Here is a 22,768-nt window from a genome sequence, read left to right on the forward strand (position 1 = left end):
TTAAAATAATGTATTGTCGTCGTGTTCTGATATATTCTAAAAGTTTCAAATGTCTAGCTGGTCGGGAAGTTCATTAAAATTTTTGGACAAACAAGAAAAAATGTGTACTGAACACACAAGAAAAAATTTGTACCGGACAAACAAGAATACGAGCTAATAAAAACGTGGTAAAAATGTCGGCCAAGTAGTCAAAATTTTGATGAATTAATGTGATTCCAATATCCAAATCAGAATACGAATGTACAAATGAAAATTATGTTATATACCTATAGTATTTCCACAAAAACTTTAATTTCCGTAATTCAAAGAAGCTATTTAAAACTTGTCCTCGTGATAACTAATAAAATTACAAGTAAAATGTCATTACTCTAAGTTGGGAATATTTAATGGCTAAAGTATCTACCTACTCAACCACACAGTTAGCGATGTGAGTTCGAATACAACTTTGTTCAACTTTTTGACGTTGAAAACATCTTTGAAATTGGTTCCATAATATGGGGTTTTATCCTGGAGTTGGGGTGTGACAAAATTAGTAACAAATTTTAACACTGATATAACTCTGCAACTGATCAACGGATAGTAACAAGTAATATACCGTTGGATATTCATGTCTAAAGTTATCAACAGGATACAGCTAGAATTTTTAGACCTATTTAAGGTTGAATTATAAATAATAAGCTTCCGCAACGTAGATGATTTTTTTTCTTTTCCCCCCCATGTAATAGTTTTGTTCTACTCGTATATGGAAATAACTCAAAATACCTACTTGTTCTAAGATGGCGTTTGAAAATGTTGCACAAATTTTAATTTCAGTAAAATATTTTACAGATTAAGGGGGGACATGCTCAGCGTAGGTCAAAATGGAGCTTTTGTTCTATTTTCAAAGCATGATCCTGGACATACCTTAAACGTTGTAGATAATCTATTTATATAATTTTGAAGCCTTATTATCCTTTATATTTATTTTAAACATTTGATGACTGTATAAAGTATTTTTATTACATAAAATAGTATTCTTTTAAACCTCTCGCTCTAATGTTTTAGAATATAGTCATATTTCAGTACATAACTGTGCAGTGGTGTTAAGATTTTTTACATTTATTAATTTTTAAACGCATTTATAAAACCATCAGTATAATTTATATCGACATTATTATAGTGAAATATTTACGATAAAAAATTATATTGATAATCTCTGTGATCCCAAATTTGACAAGAATTAGGCATTTTATTATTCAAAAAATGGGCAAGATTAACACATTTGAAGATAATTCTAAAGATACTAATTATAAGCTATGTCTTTGACCATTCAAGTGTGATAAACACCTTACGAATAATGATAGCTTTATAATAATTATCGACCTAAGAATAAGGTAGTGTTTTTTTGAAATACGCCATTTCTTTTGGCATTCCCCAGTGGTTAAGCTACAAACTATAATTGAAGTAGGGAATAAAATGATGTTGACGCGCGTGTTTGAACATGAACCGTTTAAAAAATAAAAAAAAATCAAAATCATGCTTTGAAAATAGAAAAAAGCTCAATTTTGACCCACGTTGAGCACGTCCGCCCTTAACAAATAATCAACTCAGACATTCCCGTTTATAATTGAATTAATTTAATCGTAGAAAAGGTTGTTCAATTTTATGACCCGTTGAAGAACTTTTTTTTTAATTATATAGAAAAACACATTTGTACATCGAATGACATTATAAACTTTGAAATTTTGAGTTGTTTTCCTATAGAACTAGGGTATTGGTATATTCCTGAAATTAATCAAGACTATGAATATTCAATACTCACATGTAGCTTTTGGCGTTTAAATACAAATAAACAAGTAAGGTAAACGTACCAGTAGTTGACCACTTAAGAAAAAAATTCAACAAAAATAACGATTAACGTTTAGCATTACACCGAATGTTGGCAAAGCAAGTCTACTCATAATGGATCAAATGTCTTAAATAATATGATAAGACAAAAATTAAGAAAGGGTCTGTTATAAAAAAATTGTGTTCAATTTTTCAAGACCATGTTTTTGTTCCAGTAGTTGACCATCAAAAAAATTGAAAGTTCCAGTAGTTGACAACTATATGTTTCAGTAGTTGACCATGTCTAATCAGGGTTTCCAGTAGTTGACCACTATATTTTTCAGAAGTTGACCATGTCTAATCAGAAAGCTTTATGGCAAATCTGTCATCAGAGTTGCCTCAGGGCTTCCTGTCAGACCACTCTAGCCCATAGCTACTTGAATCAACTTGGTAGCAATGGGCGGTTCAGTAACAAGTTAAATAGGAGAGGATTTTGTTTGACAGCCAATCATCAGCTTTGTTCGGGTAACAAAAGGTGCAAAATTAGTTACTTCAAACTAAAAATACAAAAATATATTTATTTTAGCAACTAAGTACATACATACTACATAGTAAAGCATAGGCTCAGTACTTACCAAAATAAAACTCAACATAAAAATCCTTAGATATTCCAAATAAAGTCCAATTCCGGAACTAAATAAACATTACGAGTTTTGCTTACTTATGTCGGGTCATTTATGTGGGATACTACCGCCTTCCATTCATAGCTAAGTACATCGGGTCGCTCTGGTCATTTCCATAGTCTCCCGCACTTTTGCATCGATGAAATAGTAGCTTTTACTTTAGAAATATGGACGATTTTCCCCGGGAAGTATTATAATATAATGTTCATTAATGACTTTCATAACGGGCAGCCATCGAGTTTTAGGCTTATAGCATTCATCACTAGACTTATCGTCGCTATAGGATTTGTTTCCCGAATATCCATTTTTGTCGAAATCGACATTTTAATGCAGTTCAATTTCTTTTATCGAACTCTACCGAAATCATTTATAAAAACAATATATTTTTATCTAGGAACAGAGATATTTTTTTAAAAAACCCGAATACGCCATGTTAAGTTACAATTACTCCGTGGTGTCCTCCCGAATGTCCAAATATTCGTACCTGAATATCCAAGTTAATTTCGGTCGAAATATATCTCTGGCTGAGTGTTTATTTCCCGAATATGACTTTAGCCAATCAAACCGCGCTCACGCCGTGCATCTCGCTCCCACATTCACGTTGTCTAGCTCTAAAACAATCACGCCCACTTTCATATTTTTCGGCCGTCTGGAGACTTCTTTCAAATTTTGTCTTATTGATATTGTTTTTAACGTTACTATTGTTTTAATAGTGAATTCATCAAATTTGAAGAGATCATTCATAGCTGATACATCACCAGTTCGCCCTGAACTTACAGTAGAGTTGTAGAAGTGAGTATTTTAACCTAAATAACTGCATTTTGTTTTGATAAATGACACAAAATCCCAACGGTTATATGAATTCTACAGTATGACCCGGCAACTACTATGACGTAAAAAATAATTATTATTTCAAATTATTATTAATCAAATTTCTATCATCAAAAAATCTTTATTTTACTTTTAATCTAGGTATTTCTATGAAAATAAAGGCGATGCTATTATTTATTTTTGAATGCGCTGATAATTAATTTAATTTAATATGTATGTTAGTAACTATTTATTTGGTGGATATTATATACTTAGGATATTGGTACCTACCTAATATTAGCAGCCAATGGTAATTAATTTATACATGCTATTATTTTGTGTTGTTATTCCTTACAATAGTAAATATATAATATTTATTTGGTGGTTTGTAATAAGTTTAATTGTCAATTATAGAAATATATAGATATAATAATATACAGATATATATAAATAGATTTTTTTTTTTTGGATAAAGTATTAATATAAAATTGTTAGCAAGTACGAGTAAGTACCATCATAAAATATTGGAGAAATGACCGTGACGTCGGTTAGTAATTGAAGTAGTAGATACCTTATAATATATTTTCTCAGAAGTGATTTAAAAAAATTATGTAAGTATGTTCAATTATTAGAATGGTACATTCTTAAATCTTGTGAATTATTCGTTCAATAAAAAAATAGTTAATTACTTAAAAACTATTTTATTACTTAATTCGAAAAAAAAATCGAAAAAGCGATTGCCGCATGTTATTATTACATACGAACTTGGGTAATTACGATCATTAAGTATTTAAATAGTAGAGGTAATTAATAACAATTATCGTGTAAATAAATATAACATTTGAGGCGCGTACTTTTTGACCACTCAGTAATCTGTGGGCCGTGCAGCAATACGCTACGGTCTTAAATCCCGAACGTCCATGTTTTGTCCCGAATATCCATTATCCTGAGAGAGCGCTAAAAATTTCCCGAATATCCACAGTGAGTACTTGTAAATAAAAAGCATTTTCTGTGCATTTAATGATTTATACCAGTATATTATTCTTGGAATCTATTCTTAGATAATGTTGCAATCATACAGTATAGAAAGAATGATTAATACATCTACTGATATTAAAATATACGACAATGAAATTTGTTTTTCGTCTCCTGTAAAATTGACATTTGGTCTATTCGGGAAACAAATCCTATAGCGACGTTATGCCATTCACTCTCCGCTGAGTTTGAAATGTCAACACTTGGGTTAGAAGACTCGGAAGAAAAACGCATTTTCTTCTTGACTGCTTTCAATTCCCCCATTTTTTTTCTTCCTTTGCTTGCTCATTTAGTTCTTTCTTTCTTTACCTCTCTGCAGCTCGTTCTTTTTTCAACCGTTCCATTTCTTCTTTCTTCCTCTTTTTGTTTAGAAAATACTCCTAGCAAGGTTTACCGGTAACACTGGTGGGGGTTTTTTTTCCCTTTTTTGCTTTCTTCTTGAATTTTTCTTGCCCTTCACCGGGGAAGAAAAAATGTCTCTTGAATGGACTACGAATATTTGATGGACCAGCCACGGGTTCACTGGCGATCGTAGACAAAGTATCATTACAAATCCTTATAACCAGCCTTAGGTGCACTGGCAATTGGAGACGAATCACTATCACAAGTCGTTAGACCAGCCACAGGTGCCCTAGCGATTGGAGACGAAACATCATAATAATTCGTAGTATTCCAGGCGGCCAAAGACATCATATCATCGGATTCCTCTTCTAGCAATGCCTCATCGATGAGTCTGACCGAGTCAGGTGGAGTGATATTTTCCAACTCATTTTTTACTTTTCGTCACAGTGCGAACAGTGACTTATCATCTTGATCAGGTTCGTTGTTTTTGCGGAATGATTCAAGATTTTCCTCATCAATGTTTTTACTCAGGAACTCTCTCTAAATACCGCTTGGGTTCCTCTGATGTAACCATTGAAGGCACACTTTACGATTCTCCTGGTACTGTTCTTAGGGCTCCATGGACAAAGTCCACATTTTCGGAAATTTCTCGAGGAATTCTTTTGTACTTGTAGAGGACTGTCGTTGGTGTGACAGCCCCACCGACACTCCCTGTTACTATGACGGTTATGCATTCTTTATCTTCGGTATTTACCTGCTGGCGATTCCTTTTTTGGCTAAGACTCTGCTCCCCTAGGGGCGGCAGGTTATATGAAAGTATGGTGAAGCAGGCAGGTTATATAAAAAAGTATGGTGAGGTAGGCTGATAAACAATTTGCGGCAAAACTAACGTTAACATTATTAATTATATGGGTACGTTATAATGACCAAAGTAAATCCTCCGTGATGCCCTGCATTTTTTTTATCGCGTCGCTATTTATTTTCTCGTAAGTTGTCGGCTATTGTTGGCCTGCTTCATTCAGTTGCTATATATTCAGGGCTATAATTCAAGAAATTTTTGTTTTCCGAAGAAAAAATACACAAACCCGTTGCTGAAAAAATAAAAATAAAAAGTTGACGCCTAGGTCATCTACTGGACAGAACCACCCTAGACACTTCTAATTAATAAATAATCATCCTACCATACTTATGAATGTAAAAATTGTTCAAAACTAAGTGAAATAATTTTATTTAATTTATCTAATAGTTGACCACCCTGGTCAACTACTGAAAAAGTATTAAAATAAGTTTGAGTAGTTGACCCCCCCCCCCCCCCCACAAACTTGCTTCCTTGTAAATATAACTTAAAAATTACAAATGATATCGATACTTCAATATTATGACTGCCCGTAATGCATTAATTTGATATTATCAAGTCAAAAACATTAAATTGCCATATGCTTATATCCACTGATATCCTTAACAATTTACTTAAGAAATTAAAAATATAATGCTTACGGCGTGATGTGTTGTTTTCAAATAGCTGCTATGACGCTCCTATGACATATTGTGATGTGTTAGTTCCTGAATCCGACCACAGATGGCTTCACTTGTCTCAACTTTACAATTTAGAGCAATCCCGTGTCTACGTTTCTTATTTTGGGCATTTTATTGAAAAAAGGTCAACTACTGGTACATTTACCTTAGGTACCTGCAATATTGAACACACATAATTTTGAAAACACTTCTTAAAAAATATATTATAACCGATAGAAAAAACCATTTTGAAAAAAGTAAGACCCCGCAGAAATCGAACCTGCATCTCTCGGGTATCGCGCCCACGCACTTAGATCACTATGCTAAATAATTAGTAATACTTAATTAAGAAAATTTTTAACTAATGGCTTTTAATACCTACTCACTAAAGCGTTTTCCAAATTGCGCTACTATTGGCAATCGGCTTTTGTATTTTAAATCAAACTAAGTATCACTTTACATAATTACTAACGAACACGGTCACGGATCACTCCAAGATTTTTTTGTTATAACGTAATTGAACTTGCTAATAATTTTACCCGAGAGATGCATCTATGATTCCAGCTGGATCATTTTTCGATCGGTAATAATATATTTTTTAAGAAGTGTTTTCAAAATTTAATTATGTATGTTCAATAATTAGAATAAAACATTCTGAAATCTTGCTAATTTTTGTTGAATAAAAAAATAGTTAACCTACAATAATATTATTGTGATAATATGGTACTTAGGCTAAAGATAAGTAACCGTGCGCGATTTCGTCGTTAATTCAATGATATCATTTATATTATACAATATTATTTTCACGAAAGAGGGATATAACGAGCCAACGACACGAACCTAACTCAATGAATGAAGGGAAGAAAAAACAAGTTAGACGGCTAATGAAAGCGTACGGCTTAATAGGGCATGCTACCCCTTAACGTTTTCTCCATGCATAGGCTTAAAAAGAGAAAAGATATATTATTATAGATTATTTCAGACATTTTTTTATAAGTATCTGTTTATATATATACCTAGTTATATTTTATTCCATCCTGCGCCAAATTTAATACTAGATTAATGAGGTTACTAGACCCTTTTCCGTATCAGGTATAGGTGAGAGGTTTTATATTATATCAAGCTGTAAGATTTAAATAATTGCTTTAAAATTACCTATATCTTCAGCGTGCTTGTATTATTATAGTATCGTTTATATTATATGGATCAAAATTATGCTTCAAATACAATTAACATAATATATAATAAAATTATTAAAAAGGCTGTATTTAATTATTAATTCAAACTTTCCATCCTTTATAATATTGAACTACGTATTTTTATTCGACAATTTACTTAATTCGGTTACATGTTTTCACCGTGGCACAGTTTGCCGTGAGCTTTGTATCGGAAAAAGATGACCGTAACTATACGGTCTCCAATTTTATTAGATTCAATATGAATATTAATTCAATTTTCATAGCTGATTTTGGCAAAATTCATGAATTCAAGAATGAAAACCTAACCTAACAAATAATCCAACATTTCCCATTTTCAAAATTTGTTTACTGCTGGCTTCCTTTTAAGTGTAAACCGACAAGAAACGTGTTTTATTTAGACATATATTTTATATCAGTATACGACCCAAAGAGGTTGGACTGTCTTTATTATACGGCCATATATTTCCGATACAATATTTCACGGTGAAGTGCCAATCATAAATGATGTCCAGAAATGTATTACATTAGAATCTCTTATTCAAATTTATTTATTTTAATATAGTGAACATTATAAATTTTAAATTAAATATGTTTACAACAGCATAAAAACAAATAAATAGAAGCAAAATTAGTAAAAAAGTTAATACAAAAATTATGAAATGCATGGAAGTACGCCGAACGAGCTAAGTAGACCGTTAACACATACCTTATCTCACGTAAGTGGCATATATATATATATATATCCGACGCAATTTGGTTGAACACAGCTATTGTTCAACAAATTAGCATTATCAATGGCAGGTTAGTTCTGCACCTTGGAAGAACAAACAAATTATGTTTTTTATTGTCCTACGTATAAGATTGTTAGTTATCAGGGACACACGGGTCAACACTATCAACTTATAACTTTTGAAGAAGTAAACACAGCAAAACAAAAACTATGCCAATATGTAGAAAAATATTTCTATATTTATGTAAATGGGTTTACATGTTCTCATGATTACCATAATGTTATCCTTATATCATACTAATTATGTGTACAGACTAATTTATTATTTTTTTCTACTATTAAAGTAACTAAGATAATAAACAAATCGTAATAATAAATTTCTGTCATGCACACAATGTAACTGTATGGCATAAAGCCCATTGACGCAGCGAGTGCGGCGCTCGCGCAAAATTTCTACAAGTCGTCGCTGTAGGATTGGTTTCCCGAATATCCGTTTTTGTCGAAGTCAACCTCTTAATGCAGAATGTTTTTTTGTATCTAATTTGACTAAAACCATCCCTTTCTTTAAATTACTTTGTAATGGTAATGAATACATCATTCGTATGCTGTAAAAATAACAATTTAAATATCTCCATGTATTTAAATATAGGATTATGAAATTTGTTTTCGTCTCCTGAACATTTGGTCTATTCGGGAAACCAATCCTACAGCGACGAAGTGGCGCGTAAATCATCAAAAATACAACGTAATCAAATACGCCAGCACCCACTGGACTTAACGATGCCTTGCGCGCCGCCTGCCGCATGAGTCACCGTTTTTCGCTTCTCGGCGATACGATTTAATGAAAATACAAAGAAGTCCATTCATTGAACACGGCTACCAAAATTACGCTGCGCGAGGCGTCATCGATCGACGGGCGAAAAGCAATTATTTAATTACAGAGAAGTCATTGTTTTATTTTATTCCGTGTCATTATATTTCGCTGGTTGAACAATGTCGTCGTAAATATTTATTACAAGACCCGAAATAATATAATATTTGTATTGCTTTGTTATGAGAGACGCTGTAAAAATAATTGTTTTGTGCTGCATGGGCCGCTTATTACATAGGTGAAGGGTAATGCGCGGCGAGAGACGTGTGATTATGGTTATGAATAAACACTTAATACGCCGACTTCACCCGCTCGACGCGTTCTGTGGGCACCATCGCTATAACACTTTCTTTTTTTTATTTTGTCCAGGCCAATACCCAACATCCACACCGTCAGCCAGTCGCATCTGAAGGCCCAGGACTTCCAGGTGTGCCTGACGATCCTGGAAGCCAGGCAGTTGGCCGGCCTTAACATGGATCCTGTCGTCTGCATACAAGTCGGTGAACAGAAGAAATACACGAGCGTTAAAGAGAGCACCAATTGTCCATACTACAACGAAGTACGATTTGAACGTTTAACAATAATGCGTATTTTATATATAACATATATATGCTTTTTTCCACAGCGCGCTAAAAGGGTAAATTCTCTCCCCGGGGTCAGCTTTGGGTAGGGTTAAACGAAACAGCTGCACCAGGGGTCAAGTAATTGAGGACGCCAAAAATTAAATAAAAAGATCGTTTTGTCTTTCAAGGGGTGATTTTTTTATAGTGAGATAACTTACATATCACAAAAATAGTATTGAAATTAAAAGTCGAAATTCTTAATGTTGAATTAAGAGAATTAATAATAATGCATATATTCAATAGTAACATTCAAATAGAAATATAGACTTTCTTCTTATCGCTTCAACCGCAGAATACCGCACTTTCCCAAATACATTCCCTATATCCAGACACTCCGTATTTTTAGTCTGGCGATAACTACCTAGCTTGCAAGTATAACTAAGCATGTCCATTTACGAGTTATTGCGAGCTGTCGCATCCACAAATAGTTATCGAATACGCGTGGCTTAACGGTCATGATTATTAAGATAGTTACTGTTCATTTGTGTCATTTGTCTTTGTCTGTTAAGCCGCATTTAGACCAAGTGAGAAAATGTTTATTCTTCCCCCACTCCAGCGAAATTCTACGCTGTTTATTCAGCGAGCATAAGAATTTCGCTGGAATGGGGGAAGAACAAACATTCTCTCGCTTGGTCTAAATGCGGCTTAAGATATGCCTCATCGAAACATTCAACCAAACATTAGATTCCCCAGCCAGTTGCACCAATTTATGAGTGCCATGCATCTTTCACTGGTACAGGTTTTCCGTATCGTAGAGTTCCGAGAGGAGTGAGGCCAACCCATCCATAGACTGTCCGATACCCAAATCAACCGGTTGACGATCCTCAGTCATGAGTTTAAAAAGCATGCCTTCGTGAGGATTAGATGAGCAGCCAATAATACTACAATTTTGCGTTATTAGTCAGTCGAAAAAATTTGTAAGATTTGTGTAAAAACATTTATATCTCCACTGAAGTAGGTTATCACAAGTAAGATACAGAAGGGCAGAATAGCGTGAGTAAGAACACCCTTATGACAACTGAGCAGCTTTGTTAACTTAGCATTCTTCTTGCCAGATCTTGTATTTTTTGATAGGCATCTAGCTTGCAAAAAAATCATCTAGTTTGTGGCGTTTTTATAAGCGCTTTTGTATGCCTTCAACAGCTTTAAATTTTATGAAAATAACCTAGATATTTAATTTTTTTTATTCAGACATTTAATGATGGTAGGTCGGTACTTAATAAAACAAACATTGAAAAAATAGGATCATTCTTGGCATTATAGTGATATTATAATGGTATCAGATATTATAATTTAATGTGTGCTTAGGCATGTGGTATCAGATTGACTATTGTCGGGGATTCCACTCTCTGGTAGAGTATCCTCCAGATAACCGTGCTATTGTACACAGTGACAAGGATTTGTATGTATACGCAACCGTATAATTGCATTAGTAAAAGCCAGGCACTTGATTGGTTTACTCACGTACGCCATACAATCTAAGCGTTTTCTCCAGATAAATAGCTTGTTTTCGTACCGCGTCTGGTATGTTTTTGTCAAAGACAGTTGGCAACATCGCAACTGAGCGATGTTACTATTTGTGAAGTTTACCAACTTAACCATTATTCATGCATGTCATAATCAAAAATAACGTATGTGGCTCATTGTATTTATAGTCAAAATTATTTGCTTTTTACAGAAATATTGGTGTTTCAATAAAATATATTCTTTTATAAAACTTCGATTATAAGACACCACAAAGCCAAAGAGAAAATGCGTTACAAGAAATCGCGAAATATTTTTCGGTACACGAGTAAATATTTATCTTTAATCCTCCAAAAATAATCCATCAGCATTAAATTTTGCACTTATTTCCATCCTGAGCTTGTCACTTTTGATGGATTTTTATATTAGTGTGGTGTCATTGTTTTTTCCTGAGAGCATAAATCCCCATCTGAGCATCTTTGACAGGTGGGAGGGTTTATAAAAAAACAACAACAACAAAATGCTCGCTTTATTTTTGACAGCCGTTATCCCAACGGAGGTGATGTGAACTTATATCCCATGAGAATAGATCTGTATGTTACGCTTAAAGCTAATAGATGAATACAGTTCATTAGATTCGAACGCTTGTACAATGAGAAAACATATTTTCTATTATTTGTAACAAGTTTACCATACCGGCTATGAATCTCGAGTGTAGATAAAATATTGGATACACGTATTAAAGAAGATTTTATTTTTAATGGTTACGTGTGTATCATAATATGCATTAAAGTTCGTCATGTAAACGAAATGAGTGTTAAAATTTTTAGGACAGTCGGTGCGTTTTGTGTTCTTTTGGGTTTTAGTGCATGACCGTTGTAAAATAATAAAGAAAGCCTGGCTTCAAAACATTGATCCTTGACAATTGACTATTAATCGTGTCTGGCTATGGCGGTATTTTTAGAATTCTCTGTTCTCACTTAACCATGTTACCAAAAACAGTTTCTTTAATAACAACAGCCTCTGTTATAACCGCGAAATGTTGATGAAAGAAGGATGGTGATAACACAAACGCCAAGTAAAAAAAAAAACGAAGGCCGAGATGCATAGAATGCCACGATTCATTAAACACTATTTAGCCGTTTATTGGATGGAATAACAGTTAGCTTTACCAATGGCTGCGCCCTGAACCTGAAAATTTAGCATTTTTTAACAAAACAAAAAAGTATACAGTTTTATTTTCGATATTTCTATATTGATTATATACGCAAACACGAAATACTAGTTTCTAGTACTAATTAGGTGCGTCTTATTATATTGTGCTAATTATTAATGGTTGACATTTACTTAATTATGTTAATAGACTTCACACGGTTCAATAAAAATACGCGAATGAGGACTGTGTCCGCAAATGCGTCAATTTATTCAATAAAACACTCATAACATACCCATTAAAATATACAAAATTTATAATTGGTAAACTATTAATTTATATAATGCAGTGTTCACGCAGTTTTCACGCAGTGTTAATCGTAATTTAAAAAATGGCAATAATTTTGATTACCGAACGAGACGTTGCCTTGCTAATTAAGATTCTGGTATGAGTTATTCTATTTCGATATATGCATGGGTTTCGTCGATATTTTGATTAAAAGTCACTCAAGATCAGTGGCGAAGGGTAGTGGTAGGTTGTTAAGATCCGACATAAATTGAGCACACTAAACTTTGCCGGTCAAACGTCTTTGTCTTCATTGAACTAAGACTACAATGTTTATATAGTGTGTTAGTTTTTTAAATTCAATAAATCTCCGCCTAATCAAAGCCATAGTAGATATTAGTATAAAAAATATTTTATAGATTTTTTTAATGAATGGTAAGGCAAGGGCTTAATTTAAAAAAAAATAACTAACAACACCATCTGTAATAGTATGTATTCTTAATTCAACGAAAACAAATAATTATGACTGAAAAAGTGTGCTCATTTCATACATAAACTAGTATGGTTTGGGTTAGGTGGGGTTTAATTAGATTTTAAAAACTAACCAGCATCATCTGCAAATTGTAGTCTTAGTTCAATAAAAACAAAAAAAGTATAACTGGCGAAGTTTAATGTGCACTATTTATGTTGAATCTTGTTAGCCTACCTCCACCCCTCGCCACAGCTCGACATTCTATGCATTATGGCTGTACTGTAAAGTATCAAGTTATAACATTACCAAAATACATCTGACTACTACAAGTCCCGATTGTGATCAAAATGCAAATATGCTACTGGTGTCTGGAACATTCTTTGCAACCCACAATAATTCTTCGCGCCTTAACATTTATTTATTTTTTGTCGAAGAATGGTGGGTAAAAAAATGTTGTCGAATAATTTCATGTGGAATGATACGTCTTATAGTTGTCTTAATTAAAATGTTTAATTAAACGCTTGTTTCTCAATAATTTTGTTTAATAAATACGTTTACCATCTCTTCAATAATAATTGGTATGTGAGGAAAATAGTTTGCAATATTTACTCAAATAAATCGCATGCAATATATTTATATACACATAGGTATTGTAATAAATACTGATTGAGAATAAATCATTTTGTGATTTATTACATATTGAACTCTGTAGGTACTACAAAAATACTAGGTTTATATTTTAATAAAATATTATATCGATATACTTAAAAGCAACGTCGGTTAATGCATAGCTAAAGAAAATTAATTGTAATATAATATGACCCATGCCTATAAGATAATCTCCCTAAAGGCACATATGTTCCGGCTTAGAGCGAAACTGGTAATTTAAACATTACATATGCGTATACGCTACATACATTATAATAATATATGAAATTGAATTCTTGGTAAAAGCTTGATTATATAACTACAGTATATTACACCCAACATTTCGCGCACTTTATTTGATTGAATTATTATATTATATAAATATTAATCTTCTTCTTAAATCTACAGCCCTGTGTGGTTCTTGGTCTCCTCCAGTATACTTCTTAATCCATGCCTGATAAAAGCTGTTTCTGTTCAGTGGAAACCAAATATTTTTCAATCTAACCTCACACTATCTCTCCACCTTACACGAGACCTGAATGACAGTTTATTGGACATGAATTCGATGGGATTTATTCAATGCGTCAACTCATTAACGTAGCTTCGTCTCCACTATTGTATCAATGATTATTCAGAATTAAGGATTGAAATACCGAATGAATATATCAATACCAGTATTTCGGTATTTCTTATTGAAAACCGGTATTGGTCAAAACATATTTTGGAAACAAAAAATTGCATATCAATAAAATATAACTAAATTACAATCTATTTAAAACAGTATTAACAACCTAAAGTACCTACCTACATTTATTATGTTGAGCTTTGTAAATATGTATGAAATGTTTTAAATCTGCTATTTTTTACAAATAAATAATATATTCAACGTTTGTAGGATGTACTATCAATGTTGGATCAATAGAGTTATAGAATAATTGGAAATATTTGCCACGAATGTTGTCTTTTTCAAAATATGTAAATTCACCCCGACAATTCAACAAAGTATATTTGTGTTTTGGCAGCATAAAACTTATACAGTAAATTTAATATACAATAAAGTAATAAAAAAATAACATTAAATTCATTTTTATGCTTTCTTAATACCGAAAATACCGATATTTTTGATTTTTGAAACCGGTTTTTCGGTATAGATAGATAATTGAATACCGGTATTGCCATCCCTATTCAGAATATACCGTGCAGGACTCAATGCTCAAATAAGCCTAGCCCTATTTTCATAATATGCTTAGGCATCAATACGGTTTTCGAGTCATACATAAAAGCCTTCCCATAAAAATAAACTAATTATTTCTTATCTACCAAGTGTTCTACAGTTCAGTAATCTTCTACAGTTTATTGATTACACGTTTGAAAATAAGTAGCAGGTGGTTTCGATTGATACTGATTTCTTAAAGGTCTCCCGTAAAATTCTCATTGCCAAATTGAAAGGCTGTTGTATCCGGAGACAATAAAAGTGTTAATACGGGTTCAAAGCTAGCTGTTTAAGTGAGTGTTGCCTGGGTTTAAAAACAAGTACTATATAACGCATACATTTTATAATAGTTTTATTAACATATTTACTTTATTTTTCAGTATTTCGTGTTCGACTTTCACATGCCACCCGTAATGCTGTTTGATAAAATAATTACTCTCTCGGTAAGTAACAAATTTCAGTATAATTATACGGGTAATACATGTTATTATTAATTAATGACCAACAGGTGTTGAGTCACACAATCAGGAGCAGTCTATTAGGTTTTAATCAATATTATAACAAAGGAAATTATTTAACTCCATTCGAAACAGATTCGTGCAGGTGAAAATGTTTATTTGTTGTAGGTATTGCATTCCAGACGACTCCTCCGCTGTGGCCCTCCCATTGGATGCTTCAAGGTCGACTTGAAGACCATTTATGAAGCCCCTGGTACTTCTTGACCACAAAATGATTTAGTTGTTGTAATATATTCAAGTGACTTTTCACACGATCCATTTGACATGCCAAACTAAAAGAGATTACCCAAATATGCACACTATGCTTTATCGCATTTGTGTATGAAGATATCGTAGTTATATCTATAATATTAAATCTGTCTTCAAAATTATATTAAATTTGTTACATAAAAAATAAATCACATATTTCGTTATCATAAGATCAAATCCAAAATTTGTTTATTTTTAAAATGAAATTATTATGCAAGGTTTACTCAACAGAAACATCGACAAATCTATTTTATATTACGTGACATAATATCTTAGAGTTATCTTAAAGTGGATTTGACATAGAAAACGTATATAACTTATATTATTATTTGGTATACCTAATCATAATTATCGGTAATAAATCAATAGGAACGTTAAAAATACATATTTTAGAAATAAATAAACGTTTTTTTACGTAACATTGGTATAAGTGATCATTTTTTTTTAATATTCAATGAATAATTCACAAGATATATGAATCTATCGTTCGTTATTGAACATACATAATTTGATTAATTTTAGCAAAAATGTACGTAATAGTTTACTTCTAAAAATGTTAACGTCATTCTATTAACGAAAATGAAATTTTACCTTTTTTTTCAAACAGCTTTTATAATGATATTTGATATGAAAACAAAACACCTCTCTACCCTCTGTGGCTGAAACTTTTATAATTATTATTCTTTTGGGGTGTTGCAAGATTTAATTAAAAATGTCAAAGAATTCATTCTTGCCACAACGGCTCATAATAATATTATAATATTAATTAACACGTCATCTGCAACGAAAGATTTTGAAGATTGAAAAAACTGAAGATGGAGTTTATGCATGTGGCAAAACTGAAAAAAAACTAAGGTTATTCTATCGATAAATCGATGATTTTTATCGAATTCGGTAGGTGGGGGGGTATTATAAACTGAGGGGTGGAAAAATACGAAAATCATATGATGTCATTTATGAACGACCCCTTATACCCCATTACCAGGACTGTGTTGAGTTGCAATCATTGAAATATTAGTGTTTTACCAGCCTATAATATACCATAATTGTAAACGTAAAATTTTAAACGTGAATAATCATTAGTAGGCCAGTATTTTTATGTTTATTATTTACAAACAGAAAACATGTTGTTAACGCAGAAAATTTGAGCTTGTGCTAAATTACTCGTGGCGTCCGGCTAATTTCTGAAACAGAGGATTTCATAATAACCGCTATTGTGTTTATATTATACATTATAGTGCGACCCATTGAGGCAAACTAATTGGACTGTGTAATACTGTCAGGTTGAGTTCACCTGCCGAATCTGATTATTGCTGGACATTTCCGGACTCAATGTAGCTAATCCAACAATTCGACCAAGATTGTTTTGTAGAAATCTCTGGCTTATAAAAAAATTGTGTCAATATTTTATCGTGGAAAGGTCATTTAATGTACTATAGCGATATACTGATATGTTTTGAACTTCTACTTGTATCTTCAGAAGAGATCTCCCTGTATCTCACGCACTTCTTACTGTCTCCGGTCTGCTATTTTTTTTTTTTTTTTTTTCTTCATATTTTGCTTTCAGGATTAATATTATTGTGACTGCTTCATACTTTCATTGTTTCTGTAAAATGTTTATTTTTAAGCTACACCTACAACATCTGCGAAGTGATTCTTCACTGACATTATTGTCGTCGATTACATTGTGATTGGAACTTTTAATTACTGTGCAAAATTAACGGCATTGAAAAAAATTACTAAACTTCGGGCGAAGTCGGAAAAGTTCAATCTCACTTTTTTTTGATATTCAAATTACTCCCAAGAAAATTTCATTACCTCATACTTTAAAACTACTTCCTTGTTTTATAATATTCATATTCGTATAATATATGCGCAATTTTAATATAATATTTATTAGAAAACTGATAAATTTTCTATTATCCCGGATCGATAAATTTAATAACTTATTATTGTTATTATTATAACTCGTCGTACATAGTTAGCAAATGAAGGTCTTGGGTTCGAATCCTTTCTGGAAATATTTATTTTAACATACCTCATGTCTTCATTTATATTATTCCCACAATCTAGGTTAACAAAATAATATAATATAATCAAACCATTTAAAAGATCTCTTATACAACATGTATCTAAATGGAGTGGTTCATGCACAATTGACAGTAGGTATATATAATACATTTTATTTTAATTCCAGTTTTTTTTACCATTTCTTTTAATACGGACAAAACAGTTTCCACATCAATCAATAGTGAATAAAAAGTTAATTTTAATTGGGACAACACAATTCGTAAATTTAAATTTTATTTTTTTAAAAGAAATCGTACGCGAATAAACATAATTTACATTTTTTTTAATATTCTAGTATATGGGTGCTTAATAGTCTTTTTTTAAATAAGCTTAAAAATTTGTTCATGCGTGCAATTACTTGAATACAACATAATGTTGACGTTTTTATTACAAATACGGTGATTTTTTACAGTAATAAATCACATATTATACAATATAATTATGTTCTCTCCAAACAATGCAAAATGCATTGTGATACCTGAATACTATCCAAGTTAATAATAATTGTTAGCTGGCCATAGTAGCCTCACTGGCAAATACTTCCAGTTTGGCCTTCATGATAGGTTCACATATCTTTGTGGCTATGAGTTACAGGATGCTAAACGCGTCGACTGAGAATGTCCTGAATAGTTTGGGAGGGAGGGTTTAGCAGGGAGGAGCTACTCGTTTCGGCGGTCTAATCGCACCGTCCGGCTACAAAAGTAAATTTATTTAACTTCGTTAAAAAATGTCAGTAAGACAAGACAGACAATCTTACATGTCTTAATTTATTAACACGACGATATTTCTTTTTTAATTTACTTTACTATTTTTCAACAAACCGTTAAAAAATATTTATTTAGTAGTTGCTCATGTAGTATTATACCTAAGCAACTAATTCTTTACTGATATTTAATGTAACACAATCATTTATTAATATTTTAAGCTTTCGAAAAGCTTTTAAGTATGTCTAATTCAATCACCGACTAAGCTCTCTTCAGTTCACCACATAATATCGGGCATTTATAATCACACAGTTATTTTATCGAAAGTGCCTCTCATTAAACGAATAATTTGTTATTATTCCTCCTTTGATATTATAGTATTTTTTTTTTTAAAGAATACTCAAAATTAATGTAATTGTTTTGTTCTTCTTTGCCACGTCTACGGATTACGTGTTTGACTTAAAATTAATAGTACTTGGTTGAAACATACAACTGAAACATAACTTATCATTTTTGACTTGATCGTGGTATCAAAAAGCTAACTAATTGACGTTACGTTTGCTGGTAAACCCGACAACGCTACCAGAATATTTAATTTGCATATCGCTTTATGATATTATTCATTTTCATTCAAGGAAATGTATTTTTGGGGTGACCATATTATTATGGTAGCATTAATACGTAATTAATATACATACTTCAGTATTTAATTACATCTTGTTATATATATAATAATACATTAATAGAAATATTAATACTATCGACTGAAGGTACTTGATGAAATTTGAATTTAAATTCCAATGGATTTAAGTTTTGTACTATTCCATTTGAGTCATTTTTTGCGACCCGGGTTTCGCCTTTCGGCATCTTCAAGCACAATGTTTATCATAAATAATCGATATTAATCAGTTATGGTGATGATACTGAGCTCTACACACACGCAAATATCGTACGCTGTTAATGGCATGTGAGTGCGGTTTCACACTCGAGCGGAAACAGCTTTGTCAAATTTTATTGCACGATCCATAATTTTTCGATGAAAAATGTGTATCTGGCATATGACATTAGTTTAAACGTTATTTGACCAAACTAAATTTTATTTTATAGTAACGGTATATTACTTTTTATAGTCTAAAGCCATAGGTTTATTTTGTGAAGTTTTTTTAGAATTTTTGATATTGTCAAATACGTCTTTTCTTACCGTATCTGAAATATTTTAGTGAATGGCGTTTGGCAAAACTATGAGGAAGTAGATTTATTGTATGAGTTGCTTTTCCGACTTCACCGATCCGGCTAATGAGTGTGGGTATCGCAGGTGCTGCAGGCGAGGAACATGTTGAGGCCGAACAAAATGTTGGGCAGCTTTAAGTTAGACGTAGCCACTGTCTGGGCACAACCAGGTAACCCCACCACACAAGACGATGTCTCTTGCCAGAGCTATATTTATTTTAATAAGCCCAGCTGTAAGTTTGGCGCCTAGATTCAGTAGTCCTATTTTGTGGCTATCAAGTAATACAATTAATTTTGATTGAAAATAAATAATTCAACCGTATCTACTTACTGTTAATGATTATTGTATTTCAAAATGGATAAAAGTAAATGGTACAAAAACCTAATCATTTATCTAATTCTTAGTCGGGTTAATATATAATATATTTTTTAAATAAAGTCAAAAAAAGTGTAGGAAAAAACTGGGAATACCCACGTATTATTTTCATGTCACTATAATTGAGTTACTTAGAGTCGTAACTCATATATTCCAAAAATAGAGTTTTGAGATAATCGCTAAAAACACCAGAGCACTGTTTTTTTGTAATTAGAAAAAAGGTATTGAACTCCCTTGAATATTAATGAGTGAGTGAGTCTATTTTCAATATTTTTTTTAAATATATTTATAATACTCCTAAGGTTACAGACACACAGCATTCTATGGAAAATATAGCTCCCTGATTGGTGAGAAAAGCCTTGGTGACAGAACTCACACTATTCATTAAAAAATAATGTGAGTTATGACAGTCAACTTTGTCAACAATTTTCTCATAGTTTAATATAACTTTTGATACCCAACTATTTTTCTTTATATAGATTAGTGCCTTTCGAATCACTTGGTACCTATATATTTAACTCAAAAATGAATTTGCAAATTGTGAGTTATGACTCTAGGCGACTCAATTGTAAAAACGAACTATTTTTATAATTAACTAGCTTCCAAATATCAAGCATTTGATATTTACGTGTAATAATTATTCAATTTATAAAATAATATTATGTTTTATAATCAAATTTACTAACAAAATAAGGTCATTATCATTTATTCTGCAATTTTTCGGTGAGTTTCTTTACAAATCTGTGAAGAAACTCTTTTACGTAAAACGGTTGTTTGAAAACCAGTCGCTAGATCTATTAATTACGTTCATTCTCGTGATCCAATCAAACAGATAAAAAAATAATAAGTATATAAATTTTCCAGGTGTGGGATTTGAACCTGAGACCCACAGCTTCACGAGACAATTTATTAATTCATTCGTAATTGAAAAACTAGTTCATAATCTGACGTTTCTACTATTATTTCACAGGTGTACGAAATTTATTAATTTATTTACTATGCATACTTGCAAGACGTTTTATAATAAATTGACTTTAAAAACGCTTTAAATAGGTTACTCAGTTTTACCAAAATTCTCCTACGCATATTTAAATTAACACCTTCGAATTGTAAGACGATTTAATAATAATATAAAAATATTTATTTTCAATCAAATATAATAGCTTGTTTAAATTGTCAGCTACCCAATAGGACTAATGAGTTTTATCGACAAACTATAAAGCATTGCCTGCATTGTCAGGGAGCTATTGTCTTGCCCATTAAATTTACTTACCGGAGGCACTGCCGCTAAGTGTCGTCTTTTTCGGTCGCCTTGGATTTTGTTTTAAAAAAAACCGACATAAAAAAATCGATATAATACTAAATTAAAATTAATTCTTATTATTCTAATTAATTTTATTACCATCATTTGCCTGATTTTAAAATTTAATGAATTTACACTTAAACGCCCGTATATTTCATATGTACATATGCTGTAAAAATATTGTATGCTAACATTGGGAATTTAGATATAATATTACAATTTGTCAATTCCGTCATCGATTGTCAATTGTTCCAAATCATTCAAATTCAATTTATTTCACAAAAAAACCAGTCTGGACTTAAAATGTTTTTGTAGACAAATCTATCGATAATATCATAAAATTATTTTAAAATTACCTAATTATCCCATATTCTGAGTACTGAAGATAGCCTTCAGCCCGGGGTCTATAATATTTCAAATAAGGCTACCGATTTTTTTGTTATAAGCACGCAATGAATATAGTGCGTTTCAAGCTAGAGGTGAGGGAATTTTTGAGAAATATTGTTTTATGTACTCGTATAAACTTTCATAACAAAACATTTTACAAACATTAGAGAAATCACTTAAAGTTTCATTGACATAAATTAAATATACCTACGACATATTTTTATATAACGAAAAAGTGAGCGAATAGCTTTAAATTAACAGAAAATACAATTTTTCAAAATCATCTAATTATTAAACTTGAAGACGATTTCTGATTTAAAAAATCATTTGAATAATATAATATGATAGTCACTATTTATAATGCTTATACTTCGTCCATTTAAGATTTAAATCAAAATCCAATATGGCATATCGAATAATTTGGTACCTGATGTTAATGTCGCCGGTCCCCCATTTCCCTATACGAGTCCTAATTTTATATTTAAAAAATCGCATATACAAAAAATGTATATTATTATTGCTTTAATAACATGCAATAACATATGATTCGGATGGTTAAATTTTAATTATCTGAAGATCACAATATTCCGTTGTTGAAAAATAAGTACAACGACAAAAAATATTACCCCCGTAATTTTGATAGAGTAGACATTAAGAAACAATACTTCTGTCATAATAACGATGCAGATTAATGATACGTTGATTCACCCACGTTGGCAGGGTATAGTGCATGACTAGAGTATCCAAACCGGGTGAAACCGAAACCGGTTATCCGGGTAACCGCAGATTTATAAAATAACCGAAAACCGAGTATTTTCTCTCAATTAAAAAATCAAATTCTACATAATATGGATATGGAGCAAAGACAAAAAATCGCAAAGAGTGCATCGCGGTGTTAATATTTACATCCGAATTAAATGAGATTCACAAACAACTTAATTATCATTTAAAAAAATATATTTTATGTTATTATTGTTTTTACTCTCTACAAAATGAGTATGTACATAATTAACTTTCCTATTAAAACATTAAAGATAGCATAGATTAATTAGGAAGATACCAACATATAATTGAGAATAGTA

The 22,768-nt window shown here is 31.7% G+C and overlaps 1 protein-coding gene across 1 annotated transcript in view; it reads left to right on the forward strand.

The window, feature by feature from the left end:
• mfr (ferlin family C2 domain-containing myoferlin misfire) overlaps positions 1-22,768 on the forward strand; it is a 91,305-nt gene that overhangs the window by 28,505 nt on the left and 40,032 nt on the right. Inside the window, exons 4-6 of the mRNA XM_085945741.1 lie at positions 9,361-9,550; positions 15,230-15,292; positions 19,706-19,790. Of these exons, the coding sequence (XP_085801867.1) occupies positions 9,361-9,550; positions 15,230-15,292; positions 19,706-19,790 (338 nt within the window). The remainder of the gene's footprint in view (positions 1-9,360; positions 9,551-15,229; positions 15,293-19,705; positions 19,791-22,768) is intronic.

The sequence above is a fragment of the Rhyacophila brunnea genome, unplaced genomic scaffold, assembly GCF_057557595.1.
Source record: "Rhyacophila brunnea isolate RB1 unplaced genomic scaffold, BYU_Rbru_1.0 scaffold_1, whole genome shotgun sequence".
Lineage (NCBI taxonomy): Eukaryota > Metazoa > Arthropoda > Insecta > Trichoptera > Rhyacophilidae > Rhyacophila > Rhyacophila brunnea.